Source organism: Antedon bifida, chromosome 6, assembly GCF_963402885.1.
Source record: "Antedon bifida chromosome 6, ecAntBifi1.1, whole genome shotgun sequence".
NCBI lineage: Eukaryota > Metazoa > Echinodermata > Crinoidea > Comatulida > Antedonidae > Antedon > Antedon bifida.
In genome coordinates this window covers 20,988,113-21,008,858 of record NC_136231.1, presented here as the reverse complement: position 1 = coordinate 21,008,858, position 20,746 = coordinate 20,988,113, and the positions used below count along the sequence as shown (strand labels likewise).

The 20,746-nt window shown below is 35.1% G+C and overlaps 2 protein-coding genes across 2 annotated transcripts; both read right to left on the bottom strand.

The window, feature by feature from the left end:
* Window positions 1-470: 470 nt before the first annotated feature.
* LOC144845931 (transcription elongation factor A protein 1-like) lies at window positions 471-9,518 on the bottom strand. Its single transcript, XM_078703450.1, has 9 exons — window positions 9,364-9,518; window positions 8,308-8,376; window positions 7,290-7,398; window positions 6,427-6,630; window positions 4,823-4,885; window positions 4,207-4,361; window positions 3,719-3,865; window positions 3,387-3,458; window positions 471-1,786 (listed from the first exon to the last, which is right to left on the bottom strand). Exons 1-9 carry the CDS (start codon window positions 9,433-9,435, stop codon window positions 1,778-1,780), a joined length of 900 nt encoding a protein of 299 aa, XP_078559576.1. The 5' UTR covers window positions 9,436-9,518; the 3' UTR covers window positions 471-1,777.
* A 5,415-nt stretch (window positions 9,519-14,933) lies between these two features.
* Window positions 14,934-19,474, bottom strand: LOC144845830 (alpha-amylase-like). Its single transcript, XM_078703277.1, has 5 exons — window positions 19,341-19,474; window positions 18,018-18,244; window positions 17,509-17,612; window positions 16,889-17,044; window positions 14,934-16,487 (listed from the first exon to the last, which is right to left on the bottom strand). The coding sequence occupies exons 1-5, from the start codon at window positions 19,472-19,474 to the stop codon at window positions 14,973-14,975; spliced, it is 2,136 nt and encodes a 711-aa protein (XP_078559403.1). The 3' UTR covers window positions 14,934-14,972.
* Between the last annotated feature and the right edge of the window lie 1,272 nt (window positions 19,475-20,746).

The window sequence follows — 20,746 nt, the reverse complement described above, 5'->3', positions numbered from 1 at the left end:
GGTTAAGGGGGGGGGGGGGGTTCGCCCGAACCATAAAAACCCCCCCTGACTACGGGCCTGCCCACGCGAACCGCAAACAATGTCAGCAAATGGGTTATGACGGTTTGAATAATACTCATGCCATTCGAAAATCTCTGCACGCGACGCAATCAGATCGCAGGTTCACAGTCCAGTTCCCTTTATAAAAAGTGCAAATAAGTGTAAACCCACGTTGTCAAATTGGTTCAATACAACCTGTATTTTTTAACATTTTTACAAAAAATTAACATTTTATTGGGATATAAATTATTTTATAACCATAGAAAAACATATAACTACTTGATAACAGGATACACACTTTGTTTAAATTCACAATTTAGTAGTAATTATTAATAGGAAGTCGTATTCAAATAAGTCAATAACACATGTCACATTCTGGAATAAATGCTTTGGAAAACAAAAAACACAATGATAAAACTAGACAATTTACACACAATTGTTCCTAGAATTTATTAGGAAAAACCTTAACATTCTTCCTGTAAACCCACCCTTAATTAATCCATCTTTATTTTAGGCATTTGATAACATTAAATCATAAAAACCTCTTCCATGTACTAAATAAACGAATCAATCCTAGCGCCTTTCAGTGTTGTAAGACAAGACTGGCAATTACTAACTATCATTTGCTATGTTAATATGTTACAGTCTATATAAAAACCTAAACTTTAGGATAATGCGTGGTTCCCACTAGTGACGCAATACAACGACGTAACGCAAGCAAACTGCGAGCTTGACATTGGTCAACTCGCCTGCATTGCGTCTACGTCCTTGCATTGGGAACCAAGCTTAATTAACTCTCAGAAAACTGAAAACTATGTGATCAAAATATCTAGATTTACAGAAAATCTGTTTTTTCATGTTGAAGTTCACACAAAGACCGAAAGGAAAACCCTTAACAACCAGACACAGGGCATATGATCCAGTTTCATTACAGCTGATTAAATTGTATATATGTAACTACAATATAATGAAATCATTATTATACACATTGCCTAGAAATCATACTTTTTGTTAAGGCATTTAACTGTAATAATCTATTTACATAAAAATTAATCTTAAAAAGTTTTGAAATGAAAAATAAGTATCGCTATCATGCATTTATTCTGGTATATACAAACTTGTGAGAAATTGGAAACAGTAGAACCCCTCCTTTGGGACACCTCTATTAAATAGCCACTTTGCAATGAAATCAACAATGAAAATATATGTTTTAATACTATGGCTAACCCCTATTCAGGGGATCCACCTATCAAAGGGACACTTTGTTGGGTCCACCACCAGGGGGTTCTACTGTTATAAAGTTTACATCCATGGGATACAAGGCCTACATACATACATTACTTAACTAAATACAAATACTGCAAGGTTGTAGTTTAACAAGAAAACATTGTATTATAATAATGTTATTTTCAGTGAAGTCTGACTGACTTGGTAGGTTGATTTTAAAGTTGTCAGTAAATCCTGAAGGTTTCTTACAGTAGGTAGTGCATACACATCCACAGGCAATATTGCCATTAAGTGTTTTAATAACCATAATTGTACAATTTATTAAAATTATATATCAAATGTCCAATGTAAATATCTGGTTCAACACAAAGCCCCACCCCATTTAGCATACTTGCAGTGACGATTCCTACAATACAAACATGAGGATGTTGAGGGCAGCAGATAGATTTGGTAAGCAGATGTCGAGAGAGTGGTGTAAGCAGGAATCGCTCAATCCAAACTTGAATAACTTTCAGCAGAACTAAAGTATGAAAGAATAATAATTGATTAATTGTACTGTTTGTTTAATATTGCTTACATTACATGCAAGCTTTTAAATTGTTAAATATGTGGGTGAGTGGCCGAGCGGTTAAGACAGTGGAACCGTAATCCATAGCTATTACATCGGCAAGGGTTCTTCTGCTCTATCGTTCTGGTGGTAGAACAAGTCTTCTCGGATAAGGACTATAAACCGTAGGTCCAGCGTATGCATATTGCTCGTGTGCACTTTAAAAAACCTAGTACATCTTTCGAGACGAGTAGGGGGTTACCCCGGTGTGCTAGTTCACACACACACTGTCGTGGACAGACGTAATGGCGCCGTAGTTGGCTGCTGATGACACGATGTGACCCTTAGGAGAGAAGAATGTTGTTGAATTAGATGTAAAGTCCACAGCGCTCTGATCTTCATGAAATAGCGCTATATAAATTTTGCATTATATATTATATAGTCGCTATCCAATCGAGTTTGAACAATACCATGAAAGCCCCAGTGGTCTAATGGTTAAGACAACTGCATATCAAGCAGACGATCCGAGTTTGAGTCTCGGTTGGGGCGACTTTTTCTCATTCTCACAGATTTCCTCATCTTTATCGTTTCAAATTAATTAATTAAATTTCAGTATATCACCGGGCGGTTTAGAATTAATGTTCTTTGCATGTGTTTATATATTATATATTATACACAACAGGCATAGAAATAAATTCTAAACTGCCCGGTGATACACTGAAAATTATTTAATTAATTTTGAAACGGTAAAGATATTATATAAATATAGGCAGATACAATAGAAATAATTATAAATCTCAATCCCAGTCTTGTAGAATAACGTTTGGATAAATGCCATACCTGTGTCAAGCATAGATGAACACACAGTCAATAAAAACCACAATTCATTAAGCCATGGATGTCAGGCTCAACGAGAGGGATTCAGTGGAAATGTAATAATCTTTCACATCAACTACCAAACCTGGAGTTTACACATACTGGGGCACATTTGCTAAGCAGTGTGAGAGGGGTTGAACATCTGTGTCACTCTGTTTGACATCCAAAAATCCAAACAAGATATGACATGCCATGTATGAAATGCCAACAACATATTTTGCGAACAGAACATTAATAATAGACCAAAGATTAGGCCTTCCATTTCAAATAAGTTTCTTTTCACATCCACAACAAAGTATAATAAATGGTTTATGTATATAATTACACAATAAATGTATGAACCACATTATTTTGTGTTGAGTAGCAGAGCGGTTAAGACAGGAGTACGCAATCCATAGCCATACAATCAATCGGCACGGATTCAATGCTCTCTTCGACTATGGTACTGGTGGTAGAACAAGTCTTAAGGATGGAAGTCCAGTGTGTGCATCTGGCTAGGGTGCACTTTAAATAACCCAAGAGTGGGGGGTTACACCAGTGTACTAGCCCTTTCAGAGTGGACAGATGAATGAGCGTCATTTGGTGGCAACCGTAGGGCTCAAATGCACCATTAGGGGAGAAGAATGTTGGTGTATGTGTCATCCACACACCCAGTTAAGACACAGGTAATTTCGACATATTTATATTTGTAACTTACCTTCCATCTATTACCGCATTCATTGCAAAATACAAATGTTGTCATCGGTTCATCAGCACTCCGAGTTTGTACCTAAAATCAAAACCCATTAAAATTTAAGAAAAAAAAACTTTTACAAAAAGCCAAGCAATGATTAGAAACATGACATTGGAGAAAATAACAAATAATAGTGATATGATATACAGTAGACCTCAAAATAGAATCATATTTCTTAAAAGGTAAAATACTGTAGGATTCGTGATTGTAATAAAATGTAAGGATTTTTTTATGTTAGTTGGATTGGAGTGAAGCTCATTCAGTACAGTATATTCAAATATAATTTATGATTTTACCTGATTATATGTGCAGTTTCGTTTCAGACATTTTCCACATTTCAGCAGATCAGTAGTTGTTCCACTTGTCTTTGCCATTTGATGATCTCTGATTGCCTCCTTTGTGAACTCCTTACGTAGGTCCTTCATTTCATTGCTAGCCATTTCCTACAGACAACGGTAAATATTAGCAATTTTGATGTTCCCCATTGTTATATATCTTAAGGCTTAAAGCACAATAGACTTGTTGCAAAATCCTGTGGCCGTATTCACCAATCACACTTAAAGAGATATTTCCCTTAAATATTAAGTATTTCACTTAACTCAATAAATATTTAAGTATTTCCCTTAAACTGTGTTCACTTAGATAGGTAATTTTTCTTAATTTTAAGGGTAAGTGTTTCCCTTAGCCTAAGTGTGAATGGTGAATACGGCCACAGGTTGTCAGTTTTTTTTGTTTAAGCCTAATCAAGCTTTAATGTTTTTAATTTTAAAAGAATGCAGCTTACCTCAGGTAGCATCTTGGCTATCTCTTCTGGTTTTATTTCTCCACATAGTACACGCCTTCGCAGCTCTGGATTTTTAGCATCTTTCAAATTGCATACACGACTACGTACTCGGTTTTTGTACTTCTGGTCCGTGTTCACAAATATCGTGAATATACGTAATCAAGAATTAAGGATTGTTACAAAAATAAGTTGCATTTGCAAATATATACACTTGCACTGATGAAGGGTTAATGTTGCCCGAAAGCTCTGCTAACTTTTCTGGCTGTTTTACTTTATCATTTTGATTTAGCTTTTTTTTTTGTATCTCCATTGAGATCCAGCCACTGATACCCACAGCATTCTCATTTTTTCAGTAATTTGAATTTATATATTTATATTACGTTATATCATGCAGTATAATATTGACTATGATGAAGATAATAATATTGTCTATGGCATGAGAATAAAAAGAATACTATATTGTATTTAACGAATAAATGATGATTAAATTATAATGAACATAATGACCATGAACATAATGACCATAAACACAATGACATTGGCTATAACAATTAAATGATGACAATTAAAATAATGGCGATAGTTGGAGAACACTGACAGTTGTTCAAAAGGATATAATCTTCAATGATAGCACCAAGCTCATCTGCATCTTGAAAAGCTGATTTATCTTCAATATCAACTACAATAAAGAGAAAAATCATATATATATATTATTAGCTCAGCTAACTTTTCTGGCATTACTTTATCGTTTTGATTTAGCTTTTTTTTTTGTATCTCCATTGAGATCCAGCCACTGATACCCACAGCATTGTCATTTTTTCAGTAATTTGCCTTTGGATTTATATATACAGTATTATAATTACATTGTTAGAGGCAAAATTAACATCATAAGCCTGTAATGACTGGTGATAAAAATTCAGTATCACTCAGCTTTGTCTCGTTGTATAGCATACTGTAAAGCCAACAGTTTTCAAGCACTTTTGATGTTGTGACTTTGATTGAACATCGATCGCGAAAACATAAGGGCGCACAAAATAATTTGGTAGAGTCCATTAATTATTGGATTGTTTACTTTTTAATATCTTATTAAACACATGCATCGCCTACTGTGTAGTTAAAACCGTTATTTTATATAGTTAAATCCCTAAATTTACAATCAGGTATTCTGTGATAAATATTCACTGCCGCTATCAAGATCTATTGTTGATATCGTCCAGAGCGGAGGAGAAATACAATCGCCAAATTGGCATCAATATCTGTATATTTTAAAGTACTAGAACTTATACAAAAAAACAGAATCGCCATCAAGAAACTGATCACAAAACAGTTTTTATTTACCTCCGCCAAGGAGGTATATGTAATCGGTCGCGTGGGTTTGTTTGTCTGTTTTTTTGTTTGTTAGCAGGATTACTCAAAAAGTAATTACAAGATCTTTACCAAAATGAATATACAGATAGATATATGGTCAAGGACCATTCCATTAAATTTTGGGACCATGGTTCCAATTCTGGACCACTTTTTAGTATACTTTTCAGACCTGCTAGTGTTAAAAGATAGGACAAAATTTTTCAAAAGCCGGTGAGCAGTCTTAAAGTTAACAAGTAAATTAACTGAAATTGCATTTTCTCGAGAACTACTTGTCCAAAAAACTTCATTTTTGTACAAGAGTTATAATTTGTGATTTGTAATTTTAAAACATAATTTGATTTAATGTGCACTTTTTTTGATGCGAGTAGTTTAAAAAACCTATTTCTTTTCAAATTCACTCGTTTGGTTTTCGCGTTGCTGTTCTATTGTTAGTCAACTGAAGCTATTGTTAATTGAAAGGCTTGTTACATAAACCATTACGCCAAACTCGCATATACTTGCTTGTAGTGAAATTAGCCTAAATCACAAACAGCATTAAGACACACACAAATAATATATATTTTTTTTTTCCCGGAGAAATCTTATGTAGGAGAATTTTACAGTAGGCGGAGGTATGCACTCTCTGAGTGGCTTTCTAGTTTCAATTGTTTTGTTCAAATTAAAGAAACTACAGTACTGTAGAAATAACAGACTGGAATATGCACCAAATCATACAAACTCAAAGGGTGCATTTATATTTACTTAATTTCCTTCGTAAGTTGGCTTCATGGATCAATAGTGGTGGGTTGGTAACCAACAACCCAGGTAAATTACTAAGCCTGAACAACAATTGAGAAATTGATATTGACTTACTTGGAACTTTGAGGGCAGCAGTGATCATGCTTCGACACTTTTCCCTTACTGAGTCATTTGTTTTTGGTACGACTGACTTACGCTGTGAAGTGTCGCTGTTGTTTGATTCTGTATCATGAACACTACTGTTACTGTCTTCTGATGGCATTGGCGAATTATTTGAATCTCTGCTTTTCTCATCTTTAACAGAACTTTTGCTCTGATCTGAGAAAGAAATAAAGATAATATTATTATTTTTTTTTAAGTATTGATTTTTGTCAAAAATACAGAATCGCCACTCTTCCTGTTCACAAGTTTTAATTAGGGCAAGTTCAATTTGTTGAAGTAAAATATTCGCCAAACTTGCCCTGCTGACCACTAAGAAAAAATATCAATATACTGTACCTTTGGTAAATGTGATGATATTGCACTACAGTATACTCTGTACTCCTAAGTCTGCTTCATAAAAGCATATTGCTATAAATGGTCCTATTCATTCCTAGGATCATGAGATGAGATATTACATTAAGCCGATTTTCCACTAGGCGAATTTGTTCGCGCGAATGGAAAGCGTTATGCTATGCGTATTCATGTTTCTGGGTGTCATACTTCCTTCTGCGACGAATTCTAGTTCCTTTGATTTTTCGCTGCAGCGAAATTTACTAGTTCCAATTGTTTCTACTTTTTGCTAAGCGAAATATTGCGCAACCAATCAGAGCTCAGGAAATGAGCTATGACGTTTTCATGAGCACTCATGTGAATCAAAAGCTCAGCAGCCACGCTGTAGTGGAAAGAGAGTAGGCGATTTGTTTCTCTTCGAACGTTGGATTCGCGCAAATTCGCCTAGTGGAAAATCGGCTTTACAGTAAAGCAGACATCCTAACCTGGCAGTAACTTCTTCCAGGCTTTAATCAATGACTTTGCTATTCCAATCACTTCTTCATCACTACTCTTTTTCCGTAAGGCATTTACTGACATACCAACTCTTGTTTTCTGTGCAAACAATGCAAAATACAATTATAAAAAATAACAATTACCTGTATGAGATTCAACAGCACAAAATATTTAAAGACCCCTTCCCTGCAATTTTGGCCGTTTTTTGGAAAATAATACATATATATCACTTTAAAAACATTAAACCATGTCATTCCTTGTCTTAAATGTACGTTTTATGGTAAATTATGATAAAAAGTGAGAAACAATGCACTACCTAAGTAGCTCGCGGCGATCGACCTCTCGTGGACGGTCTTAGGCCTAGCCTAGCTAGGCTTAGTTTTGTAGGCCTAGCTGGTAAACATCGGTAACGTACGAACATCGTACGCTAGCTATATACCTAGCCTGACGTTGTATAGTTGCTGCATTAATTGTCTTTCTATTTTTGCCAGACTCCGTTGATACAAATTGGAGAAAACCCGGTATTTTCGCTGAAAAGTTAGGAGTCTTCCATTTGTTTTGGCCTCACGATCGATCGAAAAGTGGGCGAATTACAGGTGAAAAACAAACATATCAATTCGCGCGCAATGCATTTTGGGATTTATAGCGGGCCACTATAATTATTAGAATCGACTTATTTTTCACATTTTTAACCGTTTAAAGACGAAAAAAGTTATCGCAATAGGACCATATAGTATTATTTTTACATTAAATATAGTTTGTGATCTTAAATTAGATCTAAAAAACATAGGGAAGGGGGCTTTAATATAGAACTTAATTTATGTCTGTTATTACCATATTTAAGCTTATCACTACCATATTTGGGCACTTCACACTTTTTATGTCAAACTAGTTTGATAGTATAGACAGAGTTTAAGACATTTAAGACCCTGGGAAGTGACAGGAAATCTGTGTCAATGGTTGTTGTGTTCAAATTGAGGGTTTTGGAAAAAAATTGAATTTGTTTACCTGGAGTACTTCAAGTGTGACCGGAAGTTCTTTCAGACGTTTCAGTAAATCCAATGCCTCATCTGTATTCTTTTTGAAATGTTTAAAAATAATGAAATTACTATTATTATTATCATTATTCTTATTATTATATTTTAAATGAGACAGAGTTTGCTAATTCCATGCATACATTATATACAACGTAAAACAATAAAAAGTGGTCCAGAATTGGGATCCTGGTCCGGATTTCCTCCAAAATGGAGTCGTCCGTGACCACATATATCTGTGATTTAAATTTGGCAAAGATCCGTCTTTTAGTTTTTTTAGTTTTGCCATTTATCCTTATCCAAAATAAGCATAGGGTTGTGATAAGAATGTGTGGTTCTGTAGGATACTACAGTACTGTAGTAGTATTACTGTATGTTGATTTTTAATTAGTTTCTAAAATAATTCCACATTCGACGACCTATAGAAATGTAAGAATCATATTTAAAAAAATTAAATACTGTAACAAATACGGGTGATGACTAACATAGTCTATAATAGTATTTACTCAGTTTGATGAATTGATTCTCTTCACTGTTTTTGTATTGTATGACGGAGACAGTGGTTTTCTCAATATAAATATTGGGGAAACTCAATATACAATAGAAAAATGTAAATTATATTAATAATATATTATAGGCTTGCTACTGTCTGTAGGTCTAGGATTACCTAGCTACGCCTTGGGCCTATTCCTATACTACTACTGTAGGCCTAGGCTAGTATAAGTATATATACTGTAAACTATTTACTAGGCATCTAGCCTAGGCCTACTACTACTACTAGCCTAGCCTGGTAGGCTAGTCTATTTTATCACAATCATTTTTGTGCCTAAAAATGAGACATTTCGATGAAGCGTTCGGCCTAACAGCCAGACATTTGAATGGGACGAAGCGTCCAGGGCCAAATCGTCCCTAGGCCTAGTATGCCTAGACAGAAACGTCCTTGAATCATCTAGTCCTAGGCTAGACTCTAGGCCTAGCTAATCCGCAGGCATGCCTAACATAAACTTTAGTAAATAAACCAAATTCTTACCTCGTTTTTAGATATTATTTGCTCTAGCCGTTTGCCAATTTTGAAAACATCTTTTTCACTTGCTGATGTCATACTGTTCTCTTTTTTGTGATGTCACAAACAGAGATATATTGAGTGTTTTTCTCACAGCAAAACTCAAAGTTCACACTCGTCGCGTCCCCTCGCGCGAAAAAATGTCACAATCACAAATCCATAAAAATCAACATTTTGGCTATGGAACGCTGTTACTGCCTTTTTCGTCTGTAACACTCTGTTCAGTCCTAATAATAATTCCTATTGATCATTTATTCCAAGGCCGTCTATATTGTTAGATTGCCTTGATTATTCCAATCGATCATACCTCACACAAAAATCATATTAAGACCAATGTTAAAATATGTGTACTAAATCGACTCATCTTATTTTCTTTTTTTAATGTATAATATAAAAGTTAAAATATTGTTTTATTAGTCTAACAAAGAATCACAAAACCCCCAAAATTAAGTGGAACAGAAACCTGTTTACTTTTCATAACGTTTATAAGTTTTTCAAATTTATAAATCAGAACAGTTTTGTTTAAAAAATTAAATAATTTAAATCACACTGCACTCTAAAAATGTTTCCGTCTAGATTATCACGTGATATGTTGTTATTCTTCATAATTATTGTGTAATAAAACGTCAACGCCTACGTTGTTGTGCTTTATACACATTTTATATCAGAAATATCTTAGTAAAACTGAGTCTTAGGCAATATTTAGGTACGCTGTCATTTAAAACGGTTTATTAGTTATAACTTACGACACGTCCAAATAAATCTATCCAGATAGTTTATAGATGTTTACAAACCGTAACGTTACTAGCCTATGTGTTCAAACTGGAAGACAAACTGTTCATAATTGAAATGTGCATATCATTAATTAGGACGATCAGAGCAACCAAGAAAATCAAATTAATAGAATCAAATGAACATCAAAGATTTGAGATAGCAAACTGAGACACTATTCTTGATATACTCCATATACTGTTGCAACAGCATATAGTGATCCATTTGTATACGTATGTTCGGCAAAAGTGTCAAATTTGTCATTCCAAATACATTGGCTAGCTGTGCAAAGAGTTGCGCCTGATACAGATCCAATGGATACGACAATTACAAGCTTATATCGATCGTAACCTAATTCCTTTACTCTATTCTTTATTGTGTCCGATAATTCACGGCAAATATTGTTGCATTTTTCCGGATCATAGATCTCTGATTCTAGCCTCTGTGTTAGTACACCATCAATTATGCACTTTGCTTGGTATGAAATAAATACTCGATCCGGTTCCATTTTAAACGTAGGTTCATACTTTATTTGGGGTCCCCTTAGAGCCTGACTTCGCTCCGTTCGCTGTGTCGACGCCGAATACTTACTGCCAGCCAATTGAGCCATTTTACAGTATGTTTTTGTTTCTAAAAAACACTAAGAAAACAAAGTATATAATTATTAATTGTAGGCTTTGTTTAGATAATTATTAACAGTGATTGATATAATTTATATTGATTAAGCTTGTCTTACCGTGTTTATGCAATAACAGTTCGGCCTACTGTTAACCCTTCAGAAGAAATTGTAATCTCGCCTTGCATGTATGTGTGTTGCTAACCGAATCCAACTGCATCTGTCTGCTTTGTTAAAAATCAATTACCTGTTATACTTTGAGTTGTTTGTACTATAAGCTTGTATTCTTTCACTGCTACATTGTCAATTCCTGTATCAATAGAAGTAATTGATCACGCTAGTGCAGTAACAAAGAATAAGCATTTACCCTTCTAACTCTCTTGTTAAATAAAATGAAACACTTCAACAATATGTTGTTACACTTTTTTTTCTTTACTTTTTTTATATTGCTAATGTGTAAAATAAAACTATAAAAAATGACTGAGAACAGTTGTAATAATAATTATTACTACTAGCTAACTTGAAATGCTATTATTGATCATGAAGCATGTTTTCCTGTCGACGTAACGTTACGGCGAGTTGCGTTGAATTTTAAATGAATCATAAAACAACAATTTCATATTCAAGGGTCAACTACTATATACAATTAAAATTCATAATGCGCAAAGTCAAAATATATAATTTCTTAAAGCACCTTTTAATCCAATATGCATTTAAAAAATGTTCCTACTTTTCACATACTCGCTCAACAACCCGCATAGTAGGGTAAGACCATTGTTTAACTTAACTAACAGATTGTGCCTATTTCGAATGTACTATAATAGATCGATCCTCAAGATGACCCAAATTATTATTATGATGAAAGACTGCCGTTGTTTGTAAAACTTGATTTCTGTTGTTTACCTCCGCCAAGGAGGTATTATGTAGTCGATCGATCGCGTGTGTTTGTTTGTCTGTTTGTTTGTATGTATGTATGTTTGTTTGTCTGTTTGTTAGAAGGATTAGGCCTACTCAAAAAGTAATTACAAGATCTTTACTAAAATGAAAATACAGATAGATATGTGACCAAGGACCACTCCATTCATTTTGGAGGCAATCCAGACCACGGTCCCAATTCTGGACCACTTTTTAGTATTATTATCAGACCTGCTATAATGTTAAAAAGATGGGATGGAATTTTCAAAAGCCGCCGAGCAGTCTTAAAATAACAATTAAACTGAAATTATAATTTCTAGAGAACTACTTGTCCAAAAAACTTCATTTTTGTACAAGAGGCAAAAGTTATAATTCGTGATTTGTAATTTTAAAACATAATTTGATTTAATTCACAGGTTTTTTTTTATACGAGTAGTTTTAAAAATTCTATTTCTTTTCAAATTCACTCGTTTGTTTTTGGCGTTGCTGTTCTATTGTTAGTCAACTGAAACTATTGTTAGTTGAAAGGCTGGTTACATAACCATTACACCAAATTCGCATACACATGCTTGTAGTGAAATTAGCCTAAATCACACACAGCATTTCCCTGAAAAATCTTATGTAGGATAATTTCACAGTAGGCGGAGGTATGTACTCTAGGAGTGGCTTTCTAGTTATTTCATGCATTTAATCAAAGATATTTAGTTTCTTCATTGTGACAAAAAATGGCTATAACGGGACACAGTAATTTCAGTTATGAATGCACTACATTTACTAGCGCCTTGATTGCTAACTTTTTAACCGTTGTTTTTCTCGAAGAATGGATAATAATTTAATGGATGAGCTTCTTGTATCCAAGAAGTTGTATCAATAAGAAGTGAGTCACAAACTGCAGTATTTTTTGTTCACAGTTTGGTGTAAAGTATGGTGCCTTGTTATATTGAACATATTCTCATCAGATGCTGACTGGTTATGTTTTCCTACATTTTCTTGTTTATTTATTTTATTTATTTTATTTTATGTCTTTAGGCAATGTGGCCAAGGATTACCAATAGTGAATTAATCACTGTCCTATCAGATAGGTGGTAATCCCCCTGATACAGGGGCTATTTTGTGAACCAGTTCACCGGGGTAACCCCCTACTCTTTTCGAATAATGAACTGGGTTCTTTAAAGTGCACTGGACCTACGGTTTATAGTCCTTATCCGAGAAGACTTGTTCCACCACCAGAACTAGGAGCGAGTCGGCCTCGAACCCTTGCCGAGCCGATGTTGTTGGCTCTTTAGGTACGGTAAACGGCGCCCCTGCCTTAACCGCTCGGCCATTTGACTCATTCAAAAAGTATACTACTGGCAAACGATTTAATCACCCTAGTAATTGTCTGCGTTCATTATGATCATGGTAATTCAAGAGTATAGTCTTTAACCAGTGTTCTTTTAACTGTATTTTGGTGTTGACCGGCTGGGATGATATTCACTAATTCTCAACTACTCACTCAACAAGGTGTAGGTGTAAGTTTTTAGTCGCGTGGACGCGACTCTATAGTTCACTATGTCGGTCGGTTGGTCTGTCTGTCTGTCGGTCTGTCTGTCCGTCCGGTATCACTATGCATTGTAGCACGCGACTTAATGGCTGTTGGCCTTGTTTATTTTATATAGAAGAAAATGTTAATCTTGAAAAAGACGTCAATATTGTAATTGTTTACAGTAAAGCAGAAATCAATGCTTTCCTTCAACGGAATGGAAAATGTTATTCAAAGATAAATCAGTGTATGCTATAATTTTGTGATATTTTCTTAATTACCTATAATAAAACTGTTAACTGGGTTATTCAGAATATAGGCCTACCCGAACAAGACGACAACCAACAAGGCCTACTGTAGGCCTAAATGCCATAAGCTCAATGGTCACTGCAGTAAGCCTTACTAAACTTAACTATTAGAAAGTGTGAACACTAACTAAAAGCTATAATTGCTGTGGAATGTGACCAATCAATGGCATTTAAAATGATGTGCCGAACTTAACCTAATGTTTTCTAGTTCTTTCTGTTGAATTGTTATCTTTAACGCAGGCTGCTATAGTTTCAATTCTTAATTTCAAGAGTCGAGTTTAAGATTATCATTTTGTCACTTTTGTTTTTCCGCGAACCCACAGTAAACGGACATTTTAAATTTTTGGTTAGTGTCTTTTGAATATGAGTACCTTTATTCTTGAGACACCCCCCTATTCAGCGGACACATTTTTAGTCGCGTGGAAGCGACTCTATAGTTCACTATGTCGGTCGGTTGGTCTGTCTGTCTGTCTGTCCGGTATCACTATGCATTGTAGCACGCGACCTAATGGCTGTTGGCCTTGTTAGGTCCCGAAGGTGTCAACCCAAACGAACTATTAACAACCAGGACAAATTCTACAATGAGAGAATGTCGACTAAGACAATAGACTTGTTAAGGCATTGTGTTTGAATAATGAAAGTTGCCGTCGTTTTTTTCGTGTGTGTTGTTGTAAGTATCTGAAATTTTCCTTTGAATTTAAAGATCTTTCTACACTATTAAACTAGTTTGATAGTGTAGACAAAAATTGATGTGCCCAAATATGGTAGCGATATGCTTAAATATGACATCATAATGTCCATGGGCACATCACATTTTTTTCACATAAAGTTTGATAGTGTAGACAGAGCTTAAAGCTCACACAATCAAAATAGTTTGACAAAAAAAGTGTGCCTAAATATGCTAGTGATATGCCCAAAATGGTGGTGATGTGACATCACCATGTCCACGGGAAATCACATTTTTTTTGTCACATACAGTTTGAGTGTAGACAGAGCTTAAGCAAACCAACCTGGCTAGAAAGCAAAATAAATATATGTTTGTATATATTAAACTTTCTCCTGGTGAAGTTAAATATAGATATTTTGTATGTATGTATGTGTGTAGGCACGTTGCAATCTTAAATAACTGCGTTTAAACTATATTTTTACTTTTTTTTATTTCAGGCTTATTTTAATACAAAAACCCAGCAACAATAAAATAGGTCTCTACATAGAAATTTATTTTTCTTTTACTGTTTAATCAAGTTTAGATTTAGCGTCAATCAAAACATATTATCCAAATGTTACGAGTATATTGATGGGCATGAATTACGTGGCGCGGAAACTATCTTAAAACATGTCTTGGAAATGTGTTTTAACAAAATTAAAGATAACAAATAAAAATAAATGCTATTATTTATTTATTCATGCATTTTTCTAATACTCTGAAATTAACATTCAAGTTTTAGATTTTATCAATAGTACACTTATCATTGTCAAAGTCGAAGACGTTGATGAAACCACATCTACCAAAGTGATTCCCAGTTGAGTAAGGTGTACTGCCACCAGCGGTGCCAGTGCATGTTCCCTGTTTTCTATCACTTTCCCATCCATCACCGTTGCTTATGTAAGCCTTCAATTCAAACCAACCATTTTCTGTCTTATCACAGTCCATATCGATATCCAGCATCCAGTAATGGTCTCCCCATTTGTTCAAAGGTGTATAACCAACTCCGTCAGAATCGACATTGTTATCATTATTAGCATTGTTGGTTGTCCATACGAGAGGCGTGCCTTCAGAAGATTGTCCATTGTATGAACCTTGTCCGCTCTCTGCTCCGTACCAATCAAGGTAGTTATCTCCTGTTTTCCAAGCATTATATTTACTGTTGCTTCCTCCAATATTGTGGGTAATTTGTATGGCACATTCACTAGTTTGGGCGTTAGATGTACAACCTGTACGCTGCTTGTGATCAATACCTCCTCGGATGAAAAGGTCCTGACCAGAAGATGTTGGTTTATACACAAATACAACAGTACGTTGTGAACCAGAAGGAGTATCACCACCATTATCACCACCGTTATCACCGCCATTATCACCACCACCTCCACCATTATCACCACCACCGCCACTATAATCACCAACACGAGCGTTTACATGTATTGCAGCCATTGGGTCTTCTCCGTTATTGACACTGAAAGAGGCATAACCAGAACCATCAACGTGAATAGTTGGTCCGCTGCAGCTGGCAGTGTTCTTGTCAAACGAACCAGTTATGACGTTACAATATTCACCAGACGGCAAGCCTGTGTACAAACGTTCATTCAGACCATAGCCATCAACATTCAATACATAGAATGCCTTGTCTCCGCGTCCAAATGCAATCTGTTTGTTTCCGTTATCCCACCAGTTGGACTGTGGTTGTCCAGCAGCGGCATTCGCAAATTCTGCCATGTTTGTAATTTGTCGCCATCTATGTTCACAGACCCAACCTCCGTCGCATGTTCCGTCACCATTAATCATCACTGAGTTTGTGTTGCCACTTCCATCGGATGGTGGGCCCTGATCAGTATTATGGTTGAAGTAGAAACTACTCATAACCCTCTTTGCGCCATACGGGTGAGCCATCATAAATGTAACGGCCATTTTATACAGTCTAGATTCTTCATGTGTGATAATACTTCCACCTCCACCGTGCCCACGTTGATTGTCATGGTTATCAACGAAAACAACTGCGCTACCATCACTCAACATGCCCCATTCTGACCCAAAGTTACTGAAGTGCTTCATTGGAGTGGAACCTCGGATTCCTTCAGCAATCCTCAGGCAATACTTAAACTCGGTTACACGACCAAGACCTGTATATTCTCCAGCTGTTATTGGTTCACCACCTTGATCAATTACCTCTTGAAATATAAAAGCTTTGCTACCAGAGTTGAAGTATTTTGTGTTTAGATTATTTAAGCTGCCATATATAGCCTGAAAAGGGATAGCATTATTGTAGTGGTTTAGTATGGGCTTTTGTTAAAATACACACAAACAAACTGTAATTATAACAAACATTTCAACAGTATAGTAGTAGAAAAGAATTAAATGAGTATAATCAGTATGTCTACATTCACTTACGGTACCTAAACCTAACTGAATATAATAGATGCAATCTGATTGTTCCAAAAATATGATATCTTATTAGTTGAAACTAAATGTATGACATTGAGAATGGCAAACAACTGACGTATAAATAGTTTAAAAGGGGTATTAACAGTATTGTCATTCTCTATTCATAGTTATTTATAAAACTGTACATCTTTTTATAATGGATTCTTTACCGCGTTTACAAAAGTACAAAAGTAGGCCTATAGTACAATACAAGAGCTTACTGAGAGATCACCAGGCCACATATGTTTACATGCATCTACACGGAAGCCTGCGACACCATAATTGATCAGATTGTTAAGGTAGTTTATTACTTTGCCTCTTACATATTCTTTACCAAGATCCAAGTCTGGTAATCCCACCAAGTTACAGTTACGCACCTGCAAAACAATTTAAATATTGAAACAAGATGTGTCCAAACTAATATATTCTAAGTTGTATTATTTCTTAGTTTCTATAGTTGTAAATTAGTGTTACATTAAATTTAATGATATTGATACGACGGGGGCACGTTGACGAGAGAAAGATAGGGAGGACACCTATAACATTAGGTATTTGAGCACGAACTATATGGTATTTCGGATTAAATCTGGAAAAGAAATCAAACGTTATATGTCAAGTATAAGCGCCTAACCAACAAGCAAAACATCAACGACTGTAAGTTTTCTCCAAACTGAGTTCGCTTTGGCTGTTTAAAGATTTAATAAGATACCGTACTTTATCCTTAACCGTTTGAAACTTTTTAGTAGCTTGGTAAAATTATAGTTAGCTTCGATTGCTACTTATTAGGCCTAAGCAAGTTTGTTCGTTAAATTGCAAAAAGTAAACTGTTTATAGGACGTACTTGGTTTACATCCTGGTAGCTTTGAATATCTCCACCAGTAGAACACTTCCCTTGTGGTACGTTGAAATCATACTTGCTAAAAGGTACATCCGGAAAATCATAGCCTGCATAAATAAATATTATAAACTGATAGTTTTGTTTGTCTATATATGCTATGTATGTGTATATGCTCACACTATCGTAAATCCTGTTTTCCACCTGACGAATTTGTTCGCGCAATTCCACGTTTTCGCAGAGAAAAAATCGCTCTTCCTCCTTTTTTCCACCATTGTCAAGAGCGAATAGTTGCGATCCTTTGCGTGTCTGCTGAAGTATGATGAGCATACGCCCATTTCATTTTCGTATGAACTCGTACTCCAGTCAGTGGTGTGTTAATTTCATGCGAGTAGGCCTATAGAAAGTTTTCCTTTTCCGGCAATAGAATAACAGGGGAATTAGTTACAAGAGGCTCTATGGAAATATATTGATAGTGTAGGTGCGAGTTCTTAGTGTTGACATTATTAACTTACCAACAGCGGCCATATGGTTGAAGACAGCATCAACATAGATCCGAACTCCAACATTGTTACATCGGTTTACCATATCTTCAAACTCCGATTCACTACCGCTACGACTGTTCAAGTCATAGCTCCAAGGCTGATACCGTTCCCACCAAGGACGGAATGGGGACCAAACATTGACATGGTTGTAAGGTGGAGAAATCTGAACACCACCGAATCCATTTGGAGCTAGGAAACTGACAAATAAATGATCATTATGCAGCATTATTTAAATATAGGCCTAGATTATAATTATGTTGATGTTATTTAAAGGACTTCCCAACTTATTCAGCTTGTTGAAAGTATCAAAATGAGAGCATGCAGAATATTATTATTGGATCAAAAATTGTAATCATGATATAACCTATGTGATGCACTTTTTCAAAACTTGTCAGCCATATGCCTCTAAATGTGTTTGTGAAGGCTGTCGCAGGCAGGCTGACATTTCTAAACGTATTATCATTTAATAACGGACAAAACTTTCTACAAGTTCAAATATTGTAATGTTCTCCTTTCCTCGTCGGCTGCAATAAGGATGTCTCAGTGAGGCAGGATTTTTCTCACTCACAGACTCCGTCATCTTCACCGTTTATAAATGAATCAATTAGTTGAAACAATTTTCAACAGAAAATAAAAGATACATTGCGGGAACAGCCTACATTGACAGTACTAGTTTGCCATGCTAATTTAAACGTTAATTACTTAAAGGATAACTTGACCGAGAACCATATTTTAACAATGTATTGACGTGTTCATAATGATTTCAGAACAGGATATCGCCACACGGGCTCGTCGTACAGCCGTCGCCGTAAAGTGAATGGCAACATCTACCTCAAGAGTTTTCACTGTTGCTAACATACAAGAGATAGGTACCGTCACTGCTATTGCTAATCTGACCTGGTATTTTGAAGAAACACAAAGGCAAACAAGGCAAAAGAAACAATGAACAAATTCAACATTTTTATTTTTTTATAATTTATTTAAAAAGTGTGTTTACTAGAAATGTTCGTGCTTTGCCAGCAGGCTTTTGACGGGCACATGCACTTGTGACTTAATAACAATTTATGGGGACGGCTGTACCGCGAGCGCGATATCGCAAATCTCACGATTGTTCTAAAATCATATGTACATCCCTAATACGTTGTTAAAATATGGTTCTAGGTTAAAGTTGTCCTTTAACCGTTATTATGATTTCAATAGTAATAGGCGACGATAATAATAATAATGCAGAAGCCTTTGTTTGTCTTTTTGTGGAGATCCTACCCACTCTTACAATACCGGTATGCTACTTACTTTTCACATTCTGAAGCTATGTCTTTCCACTTCCATTCGAACAAGTGAACCATCACTTGACGTCCATACGCCATGTTTGGGTCCCATTGAGCCGACACAGTCCCAATTAACATCAACAACAAAAACACCTTCATTTTCTATAATATAGGTCTACACTTGGTTAATAGCACCTATTGTAATTAGGTCTACTAAATATTATTTAGTAATTACAATACTGCCCTACTTTGAGAAAAGGACTTAACTACATTGTTTTTCGAAATTGAGATTTTTGTCTTATTTGACTCTTGTGGGTATACTTCATCACTTGAATTGACCAGTTATCCCAAAATATGTCTATAAATATGAAATTTACAATAATAATTATTATTATTGGGGCTTATCTACAAACACCTATAGAAATAATTTGACAAAAGGCCTCAACTACATCAATTGACCAATCAGATAACAGTGATGAATATATAATGAGGCAGAATAATACTTTCAGGAGAAAAGCCTTTTTCATATATTTTGTAATTTTTTAACAATTTACCTGAATGATTGCATTTATTATTTATTTCAACTAAAGTTACTAAATGTTTTGGTAAATTTTGAACAACATAGGCATAGGTGTTTTCGAAGTATTTCCCGCCATTTGAGTACAAATAATTTGGAAAAAGGCTTCATCTGCAATTTGACCCCACAAAATAAAAAAAATAATAATTGAAAATTATGTCAAATATTTGTCAATAATGTACGTTTGAAAATAAAATATTACATGAACTTTTTTAATGAAAAACAAAAACACGTTTTGGTCAATTACTCAAAAGTAGCTTTTTGTAGATAAGCCCTTTTCTCAAAGTACGGCAGTAGGAGGGGCTATTAACCAATTATTAAAAAAGCCCTAAAATACCAATGTCGATCAATGCAACGAAATTAATTGACACGATTTTATTAATTGTTTTTAATAGTATAAGCAATTAAAGTCACAGTCAGCAAATTCCAAGGAAGAAGCGCGCTATACTTGAAGACTCTTCTTTAATAACAACACATTGTTACTTATAATGAATATTAATTTATAAATAAATGTAAACAATCATCAACTGCACTACACCCTAGGATCAATAGCATAAAATATATAGAAACGATTCGGAGAGTAGCAGAAAACAGACAGGACTGGAGAAAAGCAATCCGAGATATAGGCAAAGCAGCCGAGGCGGGAAAGTCATCAGACTATCTGACGGACCGGCAATAAAGTAAGTAGTAAGTAAATAAATGTTTAAATGCCAAACTTTAAAGTAGGCCTACAATACCCGTTTACAGCTATAATAATTTAATTGGCCACCTCTTACCTGTAATGAGTAGTCTCTTGAAATGTAAAGTAGACCTACTGAAGTCCTGTATTTAACATGTCCATAGGTTTGTTTTTA